We start from the raw sequence: 17,358 nt of genomic DNA, 5'->3' as shown, positions 1-17,358 counted from the left end.
TAATATTATATGTTTAACAGCCAAATAAAAAATTTAGGTAAATTCATTATAAAATTGAAAAGGGAATTTAGGTAATTTTATCTGACAAATAATGGTGCTTGGGATTTTTTTTTCCAAATATGGGAAGGAAATCTACTTAACTTTGTATCTTCTAAATATTTTTTTTAGTTTTAATTCTTAATTTGGTAACTTTGTTGTTGTTGTCCCATTCATGAGTATCCTTCTATAATGTGTATGAATTATAAATATTATTTAAGGCACATTATTTAATTTTTTTAAAAATATTGTTTAAATTTAATCTTTTATTTTTAAAAAATTATTCATTTATAACCTATAAACAGGGGACTTACATGGTGAGTGGCGGCACCGATTTTAGTAAAAAATATATATATCTCTAATAAAATTAAAATTTTTATATTTCATTTTAACTATGAATTTAAAAAAACAATTTTGCTTACCTAATTTTTTTTTATTATTTATAATTTTGAGATTTTTAAAATTTTTTTTACATATCTAATTCCTTTATTTTATATTTTAAATCATTTTTATTTTATATGTCCATCTAATTTTTTTATAATAATTTATTAGAATCATTAAAGATATGTAATTTTTATTTTTTTTATCTATTTATCTAAAAAGTTAAATATTTGCATGTATTTATATTTTAATTTAATTTTTAATTTTAATTTAATTCATCAAACCTTTATATTTTATATAATTTTAATTCATTTATAAATTTTTAAATTTAATAATTTAGTTGCTATGTCATATATATTATTATCTAAGTCACTGAAAAAATATTCAACTTTTGTATCATTTTATATTTTCATCCAAACGTTTAAATTTTAGATAAATTAATTCAAAGTTTGTGTTTGAATGTAATTTTGATCTATGTTTAAAATTAAAATTAAAAATAAATAATCTAATGGTTAAATATATATAATTTATATTTTCAATCATAATAAATTTTATTTTAGAATATTAATTATAAATATTTTATATTAGACATGTTATTTAATAAAAAATAATAGTATATATAAAATAATTAATAATAATATATCTAGCATAAAATTTTCATAATTAGTAATATAAAATAAAGTCGATTTATTGTTAAATATGTTGAACGCATATTTAACAATTAAATTATTATTATCATTTAATTATAATTAAATATGAGTTAATATTATTTATATATATAAAATTAGTTTATATTTAAAAAAATAAAAATATTATATTTAGTATTCTATCTAAATTTTTATATTTTAATTTTTAAAAATTTACTAAAATTACAACTAAATATATACATTTATTCAATTTATTTAAAATTTAAATATTTAAATTAAAATACAAGTAAACATTTATTTTTTTCGAATCATTGGGTTATTTGTTTATAATTAAAAATAATAACAATAATATATGAAGCATGATAACTAGACAATTAAATTTAAAAGTTTATAAATCGATTAAAATTGTATAGAAATATAAAATTTTAATTAATTAAATTAAAATTAAAAGAATTGAATTAAAATATAAATACACCTTTATATTTTGAATAAATTAAAATTTTTTATTCACAAATTCGCTCCCGCGTATACAAATTCTGATTCCGGCTATAAATGTATAACCTATAATATAGGTCAACTTGGAAACAAAAGAATAATGGATTGCTAAAAGTATACTCTTAATTCTTAAAATTAATTTTATTTAGTTGTTATGGGTCAGGGAGGTTTCCTTTGGATCTGGTTTGGGAATGGGTTAGTTTCAATTGCTGTTCAGTGAGGGGGAGATTTGTCTTCCTTGTTTACTCCTTGATCCGTAGTGATTTCGTTTATGCACTTTGGGAGGTCTATTGGATGTCGATGATGGCAATCCGAGATCGTATAGCTACATTCGTGATTAACGCTACTATTGACTCTGTCACGTTGCCTTTCGCTGTGCGGATCTGTCTTGTCGATGGTTCAAACCTCCTCATGCTGGTTGTCGAGTGGTTGCAGATAGCTTTAGGTGGGATTGTTTCTGTCAGCGGATAATCTGTTTTGGTATCCGTTTGTGCCTTTGCGTGTACTTTGTTTCTATTATTATATTTGTTTGCTTCTAGTTGATTTAATTTTTATGTTTGTTTACTGTGTATCTTTTTCTGATTTCGATGTATGTTGCTTTTGCTGCTATCATCTTCTTCCCCGGATGAGTTTCACGTATTGCTTTGTTCTATTTGGCAAAAATGGTGGTGGTGTTAGTGGTGATCAGACAATTCTCAAGCCGTTCAAAGTATGATTGTTTTCTGGATTGTGGTTTGTGCTTATAGATTCTGTACTGGACTTCTGTTGTTAGGTTGTGGTTTGGATTAGCTTTTTAAGCTTATTTCTCTTTTGCTCACCGAGTTTTTAATGCAGTCAATTTTTTTTTTTAAATTAGTTTAATTCTATTTTTTGTTATTTAAATTAATTTCAGACTTTATACAAATCTTACTTTTTAAAGTTTAAATAAATTATTTTTTTACCTTTTTATATTTAATTTCAATTTACAATAAAATTTTCTCTAAAGTAATTAATTAAAATAAGAAAAATATAATTTCTAAAATAATCGTAACTTTCATATTTTCAAAAATTGTGATTTATATATTTTGATTGATAAAATTATAAATTATTATTAAAAATAGTAACAAAAATATTTATCATTTTCGTAGATAATATAAATTTCATTCATATAATTTAATGGAAAAATAAGTCATTAATAACAACTTTGATATACACGAATTAAATATAACTTTTAAAATGAAAATTTCTGAACAACGAGTACATGCCCGGAAAGAACTTAATATCAGTTAAAAAGCCAAGTAACTTAAAGAATGAATAATTAATCATAACTTTCCTACAAAAAAAATTATAATTGAAATATTAAATTTAAAAAATTTATATTACACCGTGCAAACTTGCGTGGGCATTCCACCTGTCCAAATATGAAATTGGCTATGCGCAATCACATTTCAGAGCACACCAGGACCATACACGTGCGGGACAAGTCCGCAATCTCTAGAAAATCGGAAATCCAACGGTCGTCAAATTGGTTTCAACAACACTCAACAGGCAGTAGAAAAGACTGTACCCGCACTTTCTTCCCGCCCTTATTCAGTTGACAAAGAAGAGAGTAACAGGGAGGGAACTGAACCGACGACTGTCATGTGCGGCAGAGCTCGTTGTACTCTCAGAGCCGATGACATCCCTAGGGCTTGTCATCGCACTGGTGCTCCCGTCCGTTCGGTTAATATGGGCCGGTATTCTATTGATTTTGCTTTCTCGGCGATTTAACGCTTTTTTTTTTTTTACTTATTTTCCTACTCTTGTCGATTATCTCTTTTTTTTTTTTTTGTTAATCTTGAGTCTAATTTCATAGATATCGGCCATCTTATAATGTCTCGCCGGGATCGAACTTGCCGGTTGTTTGTAGAGTAGATGGATCTGATGGCGAGGGTTATGCTCTTCAGTGTATGACGTGGGGATTGATTCCCAGTTTCACTAAGAAAAATGAGAAACCCGATTTCTACAAGATGGTAATTGCATTTATAAGCTGATTTACTGATGTTGGTTTATTGCAAATGTTATTTAGTTTTCATACACGGAAATTGTTACCTCACCCGTAAAATTGCAAGTTATGCGGTGTTAGCAGTTATTGCAAGGAGCTATAATCCCCTAGTGCTTCGCCTAATTTTTAGTTTCCATTTCGATAAATACACGACTCGTGTGTTTATATATATATATATATATAGCAAGAGGTAGTCCATTGTTTAGATGTTATGAATGAGATCATTTAACCAATGACCCCTGAAGGAATTGGGTTGTCTCTTTTGTTTATGGATTTGCTTAGGATAGCTTAATTTTACAAAGCCATTAGTAATCTTTTATACTTTTGAAACCACCAAAATATCCGGAAAAAAGTTAATGTCAACCGTTTATTAGCTTATTCTCTCATTAGATGTTTTTGTTTGTCCTCATTGATAGCCTTGGTAGTCATTCCCCCTTCTTTGGTTGTCTGATGCATTATCACACAGTGATATCGCATATATGGGATATGAGATTTTTTTTCTATTGGACATAAGTCACAGGGTCACATGAATATTATTTGTTGATTTTTCTTCCAGAGCAGTGATGTAGATTTGTATGTTTATGTCTAGTTTTTTATCTAGAGAAAGTGTGATCATCAACCTCTGACAAACTCTGACTCACATGAACAATCTGAAAAATAATTCTAAAGATTTTGACTTGAGGCCTATTCTTCATTTTAATGCCAACTTGAAGTCCTTTTACCATCTTTTCTTGTTTTATATTCTAGCTAGCTATTTGTTATCTTCTGGAATACTTTTGTAGAGGGATCCATGGAACTTTTATTGTCTTTAAGTTGTCACCCAATATTAGCAATTTATAATGCTAATAGTCATGTAGTAAATGGTATGTACTGTTAGCCTGTTTCAGTATTGATTTTAGTACCTTTGCTTTAACCATTAAAAAACTTTTCTACACAGAAATATTTGCTGGGTGCATTCCTTAATAACATTTTGCAAAATGCAGTTCAATGCTCGATCAGAGTCAATAAGTGAAAAGGCTTCTTTTCGACGATTACTTGCTAAAAGCCGGTGTCTTGTAGCAGTAGAAGGGTACGTGTGGTACCATGGTTTATTTATGAAATTACTGCTCTTTTTTTTGTTGCTGACACTTGATTCTCAATTAATTTACTATTAAGTTTTCAGTTTTGAAAAAAATGTATAGATGAATGTTTGTTAACCTCAGAAATGCATTTACCATTCTATGATGTCATATAACAATAGATTTGCAATAACCTCTTGGATTTTTTTTATTTGTATGTTTGCAATAGATTTATAAGCAGGATGGCAGGCATTTGTGAATTCTTCTGGAAATTGCATGGTTCATTCTCAATTTATGTTTGCGAATATCCTAACTCTGCTTTGCCTGGATAAAAATAATGCTCTCTTGTAGTTATGATGTTAGATGATACAAGCCTGATAATGATGTTCTCAAGTAAATGGGTTGGGTCTAACTCACTCCAAAACTAGCCCAAGGCGGGAGTAGCGTCCAATGCCATACAAGGAGCATATTACATTTATCCCAAACCAATTTGGGATTTAACACACCTCAAATACTTAGTACGTGAGATACTTATGGGGCTCAACAGTTGATTGGGAGGCTCTGATACCATCTTAAGAAAATAGGTCGGGCCTAACTCACCTCTAAAAGCTAGCTCTAAGGGAGGAGAAGTATCCAAGGCTGTATAAGGGCACATTGCCCCTATTACGAATCAACATGGGATTTAACAAATATTTTTTTTTTTTTTTGCACTTTGATTCAAGTTCATGCTCAATAGTATTATTGTCCCCTTGTGTATATTTACATAAAAGTTTTCCCTTAGTTTAATGCCATGACTTCAAATTATTCTTCAGGTTCTATGAGTGGAAAAAGGATGGGTCAAAAAAACAGCCTTACTACATTCATTTCAAGGATGGTAGGTCTCTTGTGTTTGCTGCTCTTTATGATTCCTGGCAGAATTCTGAAGGTGATTTCTTCTTTTTCCCATACATCTTTCCGGTTGTATGCATTAGTGAAATTACTGTATTCATATAATTTCCGGTTGTAGATCCCATTACTGTTAATCCTGTTAGTAATTCTCATTTATTGCACCTTTCCAGCATATATTTCATCTTTTTTATAGGTGTTTATGTTTGTATGTTAAGAAATCAGTTGATGCAGTATCTACTTTTGAACAATGTCAGAGTTGCTATTCATTATTGTGCCACAGTTCAAATAGATAATTTGCTTCAGACAGTCATGTTAGTGTATGCCTTGTTACAGGTGAGATACTTTATACCTTCACTATACTGACAACTTCCTCATCTTCAGCTTTACAGTGGTTGCATGGTAAGTAATTAGTTGTATCCACTCATTAGTGTTGTTCTAGTTTAGATATGGTGAGTCACTTATTGATAGAAAAAGAACTTACTTTTCTAAATTTACCCCCAGGTATCTCATTTAATCTTGGGGGAAAAAAACCAAAAAACAGATTATTAATCAATATATGATGATAAAGGCGTGCCATGTCATAGTGAAATTCCTCATATAAGTTAATTCTCTATTCAGAAAAAGGAAAGGAAACAGCATTGTGCTAAACCTTCATTTGGATTTCATGAATATTTGATGATGGATGATGAAATTATTTCCTTCTGTTCAAATACTAGCATGAGAACCTATTAGGTCTGACATTGGATATTTGAAAAGTAATTAGAAATCTTTCAACGTGTAGCTCCATATTTATCTTGGAATGGAGGGAAACAGATTTCTCCTCTTGCACCTTGTGATATTTTAGGCATTTTCAGCTTTTTTGATCCTTGTTGAAGTCGAGCAACTGCATACTACTTGTGTTAATGCAGACAGGATGCCTGTCATTTTGAGCAACAAGGAAGCAATTGACACATGGCTAAATGGTTCTTCCTCCTCTAAGTTTGATGTTGTGCTTAAACCTTATGAGAATTCAGATTTGGTAAGAACTTTCCAGATGTAAGAGTGGTTCATTTGTCTAATTTAGTTGCTTTTTTTGTGTTTCTTGTATCCAGAGTTACAAAAACAAAAGTAAGAAATAATGGGCCAGGCACCTGTTATTTAAGTAGTGGGTTATATTTTAATATAGATTTTAATCTTTTAGGTATGGTACCCAGTGACATCTGCAATGGGCAAGACATCTTTTGATGGACCAGAGTGCATTAAAGAGGTATGGCCGGCCACTCTTTGCATGATCGTTCATCTTATTGTCCATTAGATTGCTTTTTTTTTTTTAACTATGCTCTGAACGAGATTGATGCTAATTGCTTTGATCATCCTTGGCAGATACATTTGAAGACTGAGGACCAAAGCACCATCTCGAAGTTTTTCTCAAAGAAGGAAACTAAAAGAGAACAAGAACCAAACCTGCAGGAAAGTACATGTGATAAAGCTGTCAATGTCAATCTTCAAAAAAGTGTGAAAGACGAACATGGAAGTGGGGACAAGTTGGAAGTTCCTTCCTCAACGCAAAAGCTTGATGATCATATAAAATCCAATGTTCCTATAGTGGTTTGTGAGGATAAGGATGAAACCAAGCGCAAACCAAAGCGGGACTATGAGGAGCATTTAGCTGATTCAAACACAGTTAAAAATGACAAAATGCAGCTGAGTCCTTCAAGGAAGAAGACCAACCTTAAGAGTGGTACTGGTGGTGATAGTGATAAACAGCCAACACTGCTTTCGTACTTTAACAAGAGGTAGTACTCATGTGCACTAATTTTCATAGTCTTAGGCACCTGATTCTTATGCATATAAACGGATATATCTTGGTTTGTAACTTTTCTACCTGAAAGGCCTTGACGTCACTAGATACTTAGAATTATGTTTGCAAGGGACTGCTGCTCATTTTGTGCAGTTTTTTGTTCCGGAGAAATTTCTGGTAAATGTAAGTGGGGAAGCACATGGATCTGTAACTTAGTAGACTTTCGAACTGATCTTTTGTTTAGATGGCAAATTGGAAAAACTTTGTTGATTTGCATTTTGTTCGCTGCTTGGGGGTTATCATGCAGGTGCTGTGTGTAATCTCGACTTTATCTTTTTGCTTTCACACAAAATTTATGTTTCAGTTTCATTGTCAGGTGAGAGTTGCAATTATTCTGCAGATTCAGTCAACAGCGTTTTGGCATGGATCAATTGCAAATTCCGGTGCGTGCATTTGAATGAGGTGGTACAACAATTTAGCTGCATTCTGTAACATGCAGCCAGACTGGATAGCTACCACCAGTAATGGCTCAGAGGTCATTAATTTCTATATCAAGATGAGCACCAAAAGCAATGTAAATGGCATTTCTGATTCTCCACTTAACAAATTCTCGGTGGTCCTTTGATGATAAAAAAAAGAAAAAAAAAAAAAAGGTCTTAGTGGTCTCGCTAAGCCAATCATGTGTGACCATCTTTACAATTGGGTGGGATGGGGCTGGTGTTGCAATTCTCATTTTCTTTCTCTGCCGCTGCCGCTGCCTTTGCCAGACACGTTTAACCATTGCAAGCAGACTTAAGATTTTTAAACTATTTATGATTTATGATTCCGATAAGAGTGTCCTACGTCAGGTATCAACTGTCAACTTCAGTTATGGAATGCAACTCCACAGCGACAATCATTTCCAAGCATAAACCTAATATTCACGTACTACCAGTGCCAGGGCGATCTCACATGCCGTTACCGGTGTTTGTGCCAGAATTTGCTCTTCTGGAGGCTTGCGTCTTGGGCAAACTAAAGGAATGTTTTTTTTGTTCGTCTGAGAAAGGATACAGAGAAGAGCCTTTAAGGATCGATTATCCCATAACCGGTCGAAATCGGTTAATGGTTCCCAAGAATCCCTGTACCAAAAGTAAGCAAAAACCTTTCATGATAAAATAAAAAGTCATAAAAAATCTCAGCAGACAAAAAGGGTGTAAGACCAAGGGAGATGAGACTTCACTCAGAAGCTTACACCTTCTCACTCGGCATATGCAGGAGTAAAAAACCATCTGAATCTTCATAAAATCAATGTGCAGGAGTAAAAAACCATCTGAATCTTCATAACATCAATGTGCATATAAGAGGAAAGGCCACAAAAATAACATAAATAAGAAAACAATCAGATCCAACATAAATCCTCATAAAGAAGTATTGAACTAGAGAAGAAAGATAAAAAAAATAAAAAATAAAAAGTTTTATTCGCAACCCCACAGAGAGGGGAGGGAGCCATCCACACTCTCTTAATAGGAAAGAAGACGGTGGCCGTCCCCTACCCATAAGGGGCAGGAGATGGCTGCACAAGGTGGCAGAACTAGTGGACCTAGCCGCAGAAAACGAAGAAGGAAAATGAGAGTGGTTTCTCTCTCCAAAGAAATTCTATAGAGATTAGGTGTTAATTGCCGTTATCTCCAAAGAAATTCTATAGAGATTAGGTGTTAATTGCCGTTACTGCTTGATTTGATTTTATTTTTTATATGGACTATATTACCGATCGCAAGGAATGTTAGGAAACCAACCGAGCAATACCCTAACCAAGAAAACCCCACTGTATATCTCAAGCCATTTGACCGAACCGGCCGCCACTACAGTCAAAGGAGTGTTCAAGTATCCGGTAGGACGGTCCTTGAGGGCGGCGAAGAATAATGGGCCGACCGAGTGATTCAGGTTGCTTCGTAAAGCTCGAATTGCTGCCAATTGATTGAGATTAGGCAAAAATGGAATTCCTCAGATTGACAGAGTCAATTTCTGAAATGAATTTACAAATAGCCGTGATAGAGAAAATGCTAGAGTTTCGATTGTTGCCAGGGTCCGTGTTGATCCAGTGAGTAGAGCTCGAGACTCAGTGGGAGTGGAAAGGGTGGAATTTGCGAGTGCTCCGAGAGTAGAGAAGCTGAAAACTTAACCCTAGGTCATTTGGCGATGAATATTGGGCTCAGAGAATTTTTGGGGGCAATAAAGGAAAAAGGGATGGATTTTGCAGGTCCTTGAATCGGATAAGAGAATTTGGCGCCGGGTCCGAGAATGGGATGGCCGGAGAGTTGAGAGTTACAGAGGGAAAGAGCTCCGATCTGGCACGACAGCATCAGTGCCATTTTTGCTCCGGCCCGATTAAAGAGCGCTTCTTTTCCTCATTTTCTTTATTAAAAAAAAGGCCACTTTACATATTTTTGAAAAGGCACTTCAGCTTTCTACATTTCTAGGAAATTCACTGCTTAAACTGTATTTTAAAATTATTAAATTAAAATATTTTAAATTTTATAAAATTAAATTCTGTTACATTATTTTTATTAAAGAAATCATTAATCATTTTAATATTATTTAATTTCCATAATTTAAATTATGTATATTATTTAACCTATCTAATTTTAAATATTTATATTTAAATTAAAATTAATTGATTAATAATTTTTTTAAATAATAGAAGTTTGATTTTGTAAAATACAATCATATTTTAATTGGGCGTTTTTAATATACAAACGAATTAATAAGTTTATTAAAAATTAAGAAATCTAATAATAATTCCCTTTTTAAGAGCTTTTTTTTTAGATATTTCAGAAGTCATATTTTTTTTCATTTATTTTTTGCTTTTGCGTTTGAAAAGATAAAAACTAATTTTTTTTCTCTTTAAATTAAAAAAATGAAATAAAAAATATAATTATTTTTCTCTTTTTTATTTTCTTTTCAAATAAGAAAAAGTGAAGATTCAATTTTATTTTTCGCATTATTTTTTTCCATCCACTTTCCTGGGTTAATTTTGTATTTTTTTTTTCAAGTTGGATTATTTATAAGCATCAGTTTCTTAAAAATACGATATTTTAAATTTAAATTGAATTAAATTTTGAAAAAATATTTAGAGAAATGATAAAAGTAATGCTGACATGGATTGCCTAGAATTGGGCTAAAAATCTTAAGGTTTGAAACTGGTGAGTGGTTAGGCCTTATTTTAGGCCCATCAATAGCCCAATTGAGAATTCAAGTCGTGCTGCGCTTTGTTCATCCATGAATTATAATTAATATCAAAATTTCCAAGATTATAACTGCATCCCATTAATTTTGATAAATTTTTCCTCATTTCTTATAGAAAATTCCATTCAAAGAATGAATTTTCCTCAATATTAATTACAACAATTTTAAATTTATATGAAAAAAAAAGTCATTTATACATAAAACATTCGATTATTATTACCTTTAAAATGATTTATACAATACCCATTTGATTTATTTTTGCAAATCAGCAGTTTGCCCTTCAAATTTATAAGGGTTTTATGTCCTTGTTTTACAATTAAGCAGTAAAGAAAAATAATAAAAGGAAAAAAAAACACCCAAGAAATCAACAGAGAGGAAATATCTGAGGACGTAACAACGGCAAAGACCAACAAGAAGTCTCTAAGAATTGACCATTAAGTACAATTTTCATTATAATCTTCTTTAGCATTCGAAGAGGAGCAATCATAACTCTCCATTGAACCACCGACCTTGACCCTAAGCAAAATCCTCGCCGCTTATTTCCTAGCCTTATTATGCTGACTCTCCTCCTCTGTAGCCGCCGCCGTGGACGGCACCACCCCACCAACACCGTGGAATTGGAGAACATAGATACAGCAACAGAACCTCTCTTGAACATCTTGGCAATGGAGAGATGGCTACAATGTGTAAGTTCATCTTTTATATTTATAGTGGATGATAAAGGCCTTTAGAAGCAAGTGTTAATGATTATGGTCATAATGGCAGCAATTATAACAATGGCTGTGGGTTAAGGCCTGAAGCTAATTTTCAATTTAAAATTCCCAATTGAGTAAGGATTTTTAATGTGGGTTTTAACTTTAGGGTTGTGGTAGGCATCATTAGAAGAGATGGGGTTTTGTTCTAAACTTAAAGTGAGATGAAAAGTAGTAGTAGGTGAGGTGTATTGATCACTGTGGAATCCAATTATGCCATTTGGGATATGATTGCTCTTGGGATTCTCAAATTAATTATTTTGTTAAGGTTAAGGTTATTGTGACGTATAAGAATAGACTTTATCATTATGAAATATTTATATTTAAATTGAGTTTTTTTAACTAGTGGAACCTTGCCCTTTTCTTTTTTTGAATTTATTTAAATTTTGGAAACTATATTATAAATTAAAAAAAAAATGGATGGAGCAGATCGAAGGGTAAGTCAATTTACAATGGCCCATCTCATATGCAAAACAGAGATTTATGAAATATTACACAAAACAAGCCCAATAAAATTAGGGTTCAAACTTCAAACTGTCCAAAAACAAACAGGACCATGCAACGTCAAACATCTTTTATCCAACTAAATCGTGTCAAAGGAAGGCTTTGATAATCCTACAATGATGCAAAATTAATAAATTTTGTGTAATATTCCTAAATCTCATTAGTTGTCTAGATGCTCAACAAAATCAGGATTTTCCGAGGAGACAGATAATTATTACATAATAATTATTTGTTAACTATTAATTATTATAAATAATTTATCGTAATTAATGTAAATCCAACTCAGCAATAATAAGTTATTATGATAATGTAAATCCAACTCAGCAACCAGTAAACAAGTCAATGCTTCAAGCATATAGGGTATGATTTCATTGGTCAGAGCCACAACAGAACAAAATTTATTGACTAAGCATAGTTTTGACTGATCAAAGAATGCCAATAAATTTAATAATTCCATTATCTATACCCAACTAATTAAAAATATTCATCTAATTAAAATAATGAACATCTAAATATCAATTTAAAATATGATAACCTCCCAACTTATAATTAAACCTTAAACCATCATTATTGCCTCAATTTTCTCTAAAATTAATGAATACTAATTAATAAATTTTTTAAAATTTCATAAAAATCTTAATATATTATTTAAAATTAAGAAATTAATTAATAAATTTCTCCATAATACATATAAATTAAATAGAAATTTTCTGATTAATTCCATTTAATTGTATTGTATTTTTCTAATTCAATATATGAAAAGTTTTAGACTCAAACCATTAATTTAGGATCCCCATATATATACTTTTCTTTGGTAAGAATTTTAATAAGTCCAATAATAATTGATTTGCTGTATAATTTAAAAAAAAAACTCAAAATTTTTAATATAAAAATAATTAAAAATCAAAACAGAAATTCAGACTAGAGCTTTTTCTTTTCCCCTAAAACATCACCCACAACAACACTGCTTTCATTAAAAAGGCAGTGAAAAGTCAAAAAAAATAAAGAACCAAAGAGCAACAAGTGAAGAAAAGAAAAAGACACAAAACATGTTACTACCACATGTGTCAGAGGGATTTGATTCAGCTGCTATAACAGTAAATAAAAATCTTCAACAATAATAAATGCCCAATTCATCATATACACTCTCCCTCCAATTTGCCTGGCTGCCTGCCAGTTGCTGCCCTCTAATTCTAATACCATACTACAACCCAATTGCCCATAATCCAAAAATCACCTAAAACACTTGTCCATTTCCCCAAACCAACACAAAATCAACAGAAAGATTTCAATGAATTTGGTCTTTTTTTTCTTAGTTCTCTGTGCTGCCATTATTGCCGTTGCTGCTGCTGTTGTATTTCTTGGATGAGCCTTTGCACATGCCTACTGGGTATTTAATGGCATTCACTTCTACTTTTCTCAGAGCAGCTTTGCCTAAGTCAATTCCACAGATATCAGAGAGCCTGACAAGATACAGCAGAACATCTGAGAGCTCTTCTCCAAGGTGCACTTTCTCTTCTTCTTCCCAATCTGGTAGTCCCTTTGGTACCTCTCCTTTCCATTGAAATATCTCTGATAGTTCTCCTACTTCACCCACCTGGGTATCAATCAATAACACTATTGTTTTAGCTCATTTCATCTTGTACATATCAAGTTTTGTTTTAACCCCATGAACAGGAAAGCAAATAAAATAAGAGTAAATAAAAATTAAACACTGTTTTGGTTGGTTTCTTGCTTTTTGCTTTGTGGTTATGTGACAAAAGCCCAAAAAGCAACAAAGAAAGGTCGGTAAAAAGTGGGTTTTCTTTGATTGCTGTGACATTACAAACAAAAAGGATGATCTATTGCTGAAGTCTGGCCAAACAGGAGTTTTAAAACCCTAACTTGAGATTGAAGAAAGCAATTGAAGCCAAAAAAAAAAAAAAAGGTCTACTTCAAGGATGTTAGCAAGAAAATGTTGTGAAAACTGAGAAATTAATAAATTTTCGAATAAATCCAACTGGTTTCAGATGTATTCATTTGGTCAAATAATGAAAAACTCCAATAGAAAATGAAAGAAAACCACAGCAATAATAGAATAATTTCATTATTATGGTCTTCCTCCTCCATCACCTTCTTCTTTCTTATGATTCAGAGATGAAAGAAAAGGTTTCAGCAGAAATCAGCCAAGGGACCACCCACAAAGCGAATAAAATAGGAACCCATAAATTAACCTCAAGAAAATCAAGAGAAGATGATATTTAAAGGGGAAAAAAGAAAATACCAGAGCCAAAAGCAGATTTCTGGGGCTGTGAAATCGATCCCAGTCTCTTTCCTTGGCAAACTCAGCCATTTTCTGCCTCAGAAGATTAAGTGAGACACTTTCTTCATCAGACACACCAGTCATCCTGCGTTTTCTTGGAAAAAGAACGAAAAAGATATAGAAATCGATCAAAGATTATGCTAAGAAAATAAAAAACAAAACAAAAGAGCCGAGGCAGAGGCCAGAGGATTTGAGTTTAGAAGATGGCTGTGTATTTATTTATATAAAAATCCTAAAATTTAAAGAGCAGAGTGAGAGAGAAAGAGGGAGCGACCAAAAGACAACGGAATGCTTTGGAAGAGAAATGGTCTGTCCTATTCAATTTATATTATATAATTGATTTATTATTTAAAATTATAATTAATCTTGTGTTATTTTTTTATTTAAATTTATACTCTTTTTCATCTTATAAAAATAAATTATCTTTTTTCCCATTTAAAAAAAATTTTATTTTCTAATTATTTTCATTATAAATTATTTCTTTTATATTATTTAATTTCTCTAATTAAGATTAAATTTGCTTAAAATTTCATTTGATGAACGATTTAAATGTTTCATTTTATAAAAAACAAATACAATTAATTGGATTTTGAAAAGTAACACTGCATAATTAATTTTAACAAAGTATATGAGAATTTTGTAATAATATATTTGTTAATGTTAATGATAAAAATAAAACTTATTAACTCAAATAATTTAATAATATAAATTTATTTAAATTTTAATAAAATAATAAATAATAACAGATTAGAAAAGATTAAATAAAAATTTTACTATTATTATTATACTACCATATTAATGTGAAAGGCAGGATACTATATTATTTTAATAATTTAATATATATAATAATTTTTTATTTTTTATTTATATAATATTAAGAAATTTTATCAAAATTATGATGATTTTGATTTAGATCCCATACTTATAATTTGCATATGTGAATTTCATTTTTCGGAAAAAAAAATAAATTAAAAGAATAATTTGCATATGTGAATTTCATTTAATTTATTTATATTATCAATAAAAATAAAAAGCAAAAGAATAATGAAATTTTTTATAGTGATTTTAAGTTTTTAAATTATTTATAATAATATTTAATTATTTAAATAATTTATAATTTTATTTTTTAAAATTTAATTTTTTATAGAAAATGATAATTTTATTCTCTAAATTAATTAGTTAGTTAAGAAAATTTAAATAAATGATGAGAGATATTTTTTTAAATAATTATCATTCTAAATAATGACAGATAATTATGTTTTTAAATGATAATTATTTTTTTAAAATTTAATAATAAATAGTTATTATTTATAAAAATGAAATTTTGTAGATTAAATTTGAAAATTTTTATAATAAATTGAATTTAACTTAATTATTAAAATTATAGTTTAAATTAAGTAACTCCTTATAAAAAAAATTTACAAAATTATTATTTTTTTAATAGAAAATTAAAAATTAAAATAATAAAACCTAAAATCTCTCACATTTTATGCCCTTATTATTAGACTAAACCTATTAGTGTAATTATAAAATTATTTTTATTTATTCAATTTTAATTTTTTATTAAATTTTAAGTTTGTCAATATTGAAATAAATTAATAGAGATAAATTTTCAAATTTTTTAAATTATTTAAAAAATTTCAAAGATTAAAAGTTTCCAAAACTTAAAAGATTTATAGCTAAGATGATCCAGTTAATATAAATTCTTTAATAATTTTTTTAAATATTTTATTTTTTATTATTATTTTAAAAAATTATTGTACTCATAAATAAATATTATTTATTATTTAATATTTAATATTTTAATAGTATTGTAATGTTTAATATTTTTTTGGTATTCCTTCTTTCGCTTTATTTGTAAATTTATGATAAAAATTAATAAATATTTTTTAAAATAAATTTAAATATTATCTAATAAATTAAATTAAATTTATTAATATTTTATCTTTATGGGGTTTTTCAAAATAATTAATAATAATTTATTATAATAATAAAATAGTAAGTTGTAGCATTTATCAAATTAATATATTACATAAAAATTAAAAAAAATTCAATAAATATTTGATGCAAAAGTAAATAATATTTAAAAAATATCTATAATATTAAATGTGAGATAAATTTCTCAATTTTAAATTTAATAATAATAAATTATAATTTTAATAATATTAAATTATTAGATAACATTTTAATTTAAAAATAAAATAAAATTTCTACATAAATAACCTCTCAATTAATTTTAATAATTTTTAATAAAATTTATAAATATTAAGATAATAATCCACTTTGTATTAAAAATAAAATATAATATCATCTGATTTATTAAATATAACAATAAAATATTAAATAATTTTAATAATAAATTTATTTGATTTTTTGAAAAATAACACCAAAATATTAGAAAATTAAAATATAACAAGGTTTAAATTTTAAATTTTTATTATTATTATATTTGAATTCTTTCAATATTTTTATTATAATTTAAATTTCTAATATATATATTTATAAATAAAAAAGACATTAATTGAAATTAGTTAATATAAATATTTAAATAATATTTCAAATAAATTATTATAAATTTAAAAAAATAAAAAATTATATAATTTATTAATTTGTATAAATAAATATTAAAGGATAAATATTATAGGCCAAAAATGATAATTCGAAATTTGACGCATTTTTTATTATTTATATATATACGGAAAGTGACAAATTTAATAGAATTTGTCTATTACTTTTATAGCCATACCATTACGGTAAGCTACTAGCTATTGCCAGCTGGCTAAACTCATTACTCAATGTACCTCTCTTGAGGACATGTGTACCTTTATTTTAAAAGTATTTATATCCTAAAATAGATATTTCGTATAAAATAATCTACATAAGATAATAAATGAATTAAATATGTAAATAAATTTTATAGAATAATGACAATTAAATAAGATAATAATTTTATTTTTTAAAATTTTGAATTATTTTAATTAATACTATAATCAATTCAAAGTTAATAATAATTTTGGCAAAAAACAAAAGAAATAAAGATCACATTTTCCCAATTGTGAATCAAACTTAGCTGTCAAAAATATTTTTCATGTAATTTCTCATAACCTGCCAATAGGCTTTATCAATATATGCAATTTATGATCTCTCCTCTTTCTTGTCAATATCAATAGTAGTCGGCACCACCAAAAAAACTTTACTTGGAAATGTCTCGATCTTTTAACACGTGCAAATTATGAATCACGTGGGTATGATTTGCTCTTCATATGA

General features: G+C 28.8%; 3 protein-coding genes and 1 long non-coding RNA gene across 5 annotated transcripts; 1 reads left to right on the top strand and 3 right to left on the bottom strand.

Moving 5' to 3' along the window:
• Window positions 1-3,074: 3,074 nt before the first annotated feature.
• On the top strand, window positions 3,075-7,583 carry LOC110628417 (abasic site processing protein YoqW). Of its 2 annotated transcripts, XM_043949153.1 has the most exons (8): window positions 3,077-3,274; window positions 3,394-3,550; window positions 4,566-4,651; window positions 5,453-5,565; window positions 5,862-5,927; window positions 6,437-6,546; window positions 6,709-6,774; window positions 6,891-7,583. In XM_043949153.1, the coding sequence occupies exons 1-8, from the start codon at window positions 3,180-3,182 to the stop codon at window positions 7,305-7,307; spliced, it is 1,110 nt and encodes a 369-aa protein (XP_043805088.1). In that variant the 5' UTR covers window positions 3,077-3,179; the 3' UTR covers window positions 7,308-7,583. The 2 variants fall into 2 exon arrangements, with proteins under 2 accessions (XP_043805089.1, XP_043805088.1); XM_043949154.1 differs by lacking the exon at window positions 5,862-5,927 and having other exon boundaries at window positions 3,075-3,274.
• A 284-nt stretch (window positions 7,584-7,867) lies between these two features.
• On the bottom strand, window positions 7,868-9,051 carry LOC122721405. The gene is made up of 2 exons (XR_006348084.1): window positions 8,540-9,051; window positions 7,868-8,426 (listed from the first exon to the last, which is right to left on the bottom strand). It is a non-coding gene; the product is annotated as an uncharacterized LOC122721405 (long non-coding RNA).
• Window positions 9,052-10,781: 1,730 nt separating this feature from the next.
• Window positions 10,782-11,333, bottom strand: LOC122721320. The gene has a single exon (XM_043948549.1). The coding sequence runs from the start codon at window positions 11,189-11,191 to the stop codon at window positions 10,898-10,900; it is 294 nt and encodes a 97-aa protein (XP_043804484.1). The 5' UTR covers window positions 11,192-11,333; the 3' UTR covers window positions 10,782-10,897.
• A 1,480-nt stretch (window positions 11,334-12,813) lies between these two features.
• Window positions 12,814-14,386, bottom strand: LOC110627918 (dCTP pyrophosphatase 1). Its single transcript, XM_021774316.2, has 2 exons — window positions 14,053-14,386; window positions 12,814-13,386 (listed from the first exon to the last, which is right to left on the bottom strand). Exons 1-2 carry the CDS (start codon window positions 14,173-14,175, stop codon window positions 13,102-13,104), a joined length of 408 nt encoding a protein of 135 aa, XP_021630008.2. The 5' UTR covers window positions 14,176-14,386; the 3' UTR covers window positions 12,814-13,101.
• Window positions 14,387-17,358: the final 2,972 nt, after the last annotated feature.

The sequence above is a fragment of the Manihot esculenta genome, chromosome 12 (genome assembly GCF_001659605.2).
Source record: "Manihot esculenta cultivar AM560-2 chromosome 12, M.esculenta_v8, whole genome shotgun sequence".
Classification (NCBI taxonomy): Eukaryota; Viridiplantae; Streptophyta; class Magnoliopsida; order Malpighiales; family Euphorbiaceae; genus Manihot; species Manihot esculenta.
Note: the sequence above shows the minus strand (reverse complement) of the source record. Positions and strands in the feature narration are given on the sequence as shown.

Bases quoted from the DNA above. Each gene is read 5' to 3' on its own strand.
- LOC110628417 (XM_043949153.1), top strand. From the start codon at position 3,180: ATGTGCGGCAGAGCTCGTTGTACTCTCAGAGCCGATGACATCCCTAGG. The intron at 5,566-5,861 runs GTGATTTCTTCT...GCCTTGTTACAG, and splicing joins TTCCTGGCAGAATTCTGAAG to GTGAGATACTTTATACCTTC. The intron at 6,775-6,890 runs GTATGGCCGGCC...CATCCTTGGCAG, and splicing joins GACCAGAGTGCATTAAAGAG to ATACATTTGAAGACTGAGGA.
- LOC122721320 (XM_043948549.1), bottom strand. From the start codon at position 11,191: ATGTTCAAGAGAGGTTCTGTTGCTGTATCTATGTTCTCCAATTCCACG.
- LOC110627918 (XM_021774316.2), bottom strand. From the start codon at position 14,175: ATGACTGGTGTGTCTGATGAAGAAAGTGTCTCACTTAATCTTCTGAGG. The intron at 13,387-14,052 runs GTATTTTCTTTT...ATTGATACCCAG, and splicing joins GAAATCTGCTTTTGGCTCTG to GTGGGTGAAGTAGGAGAACT.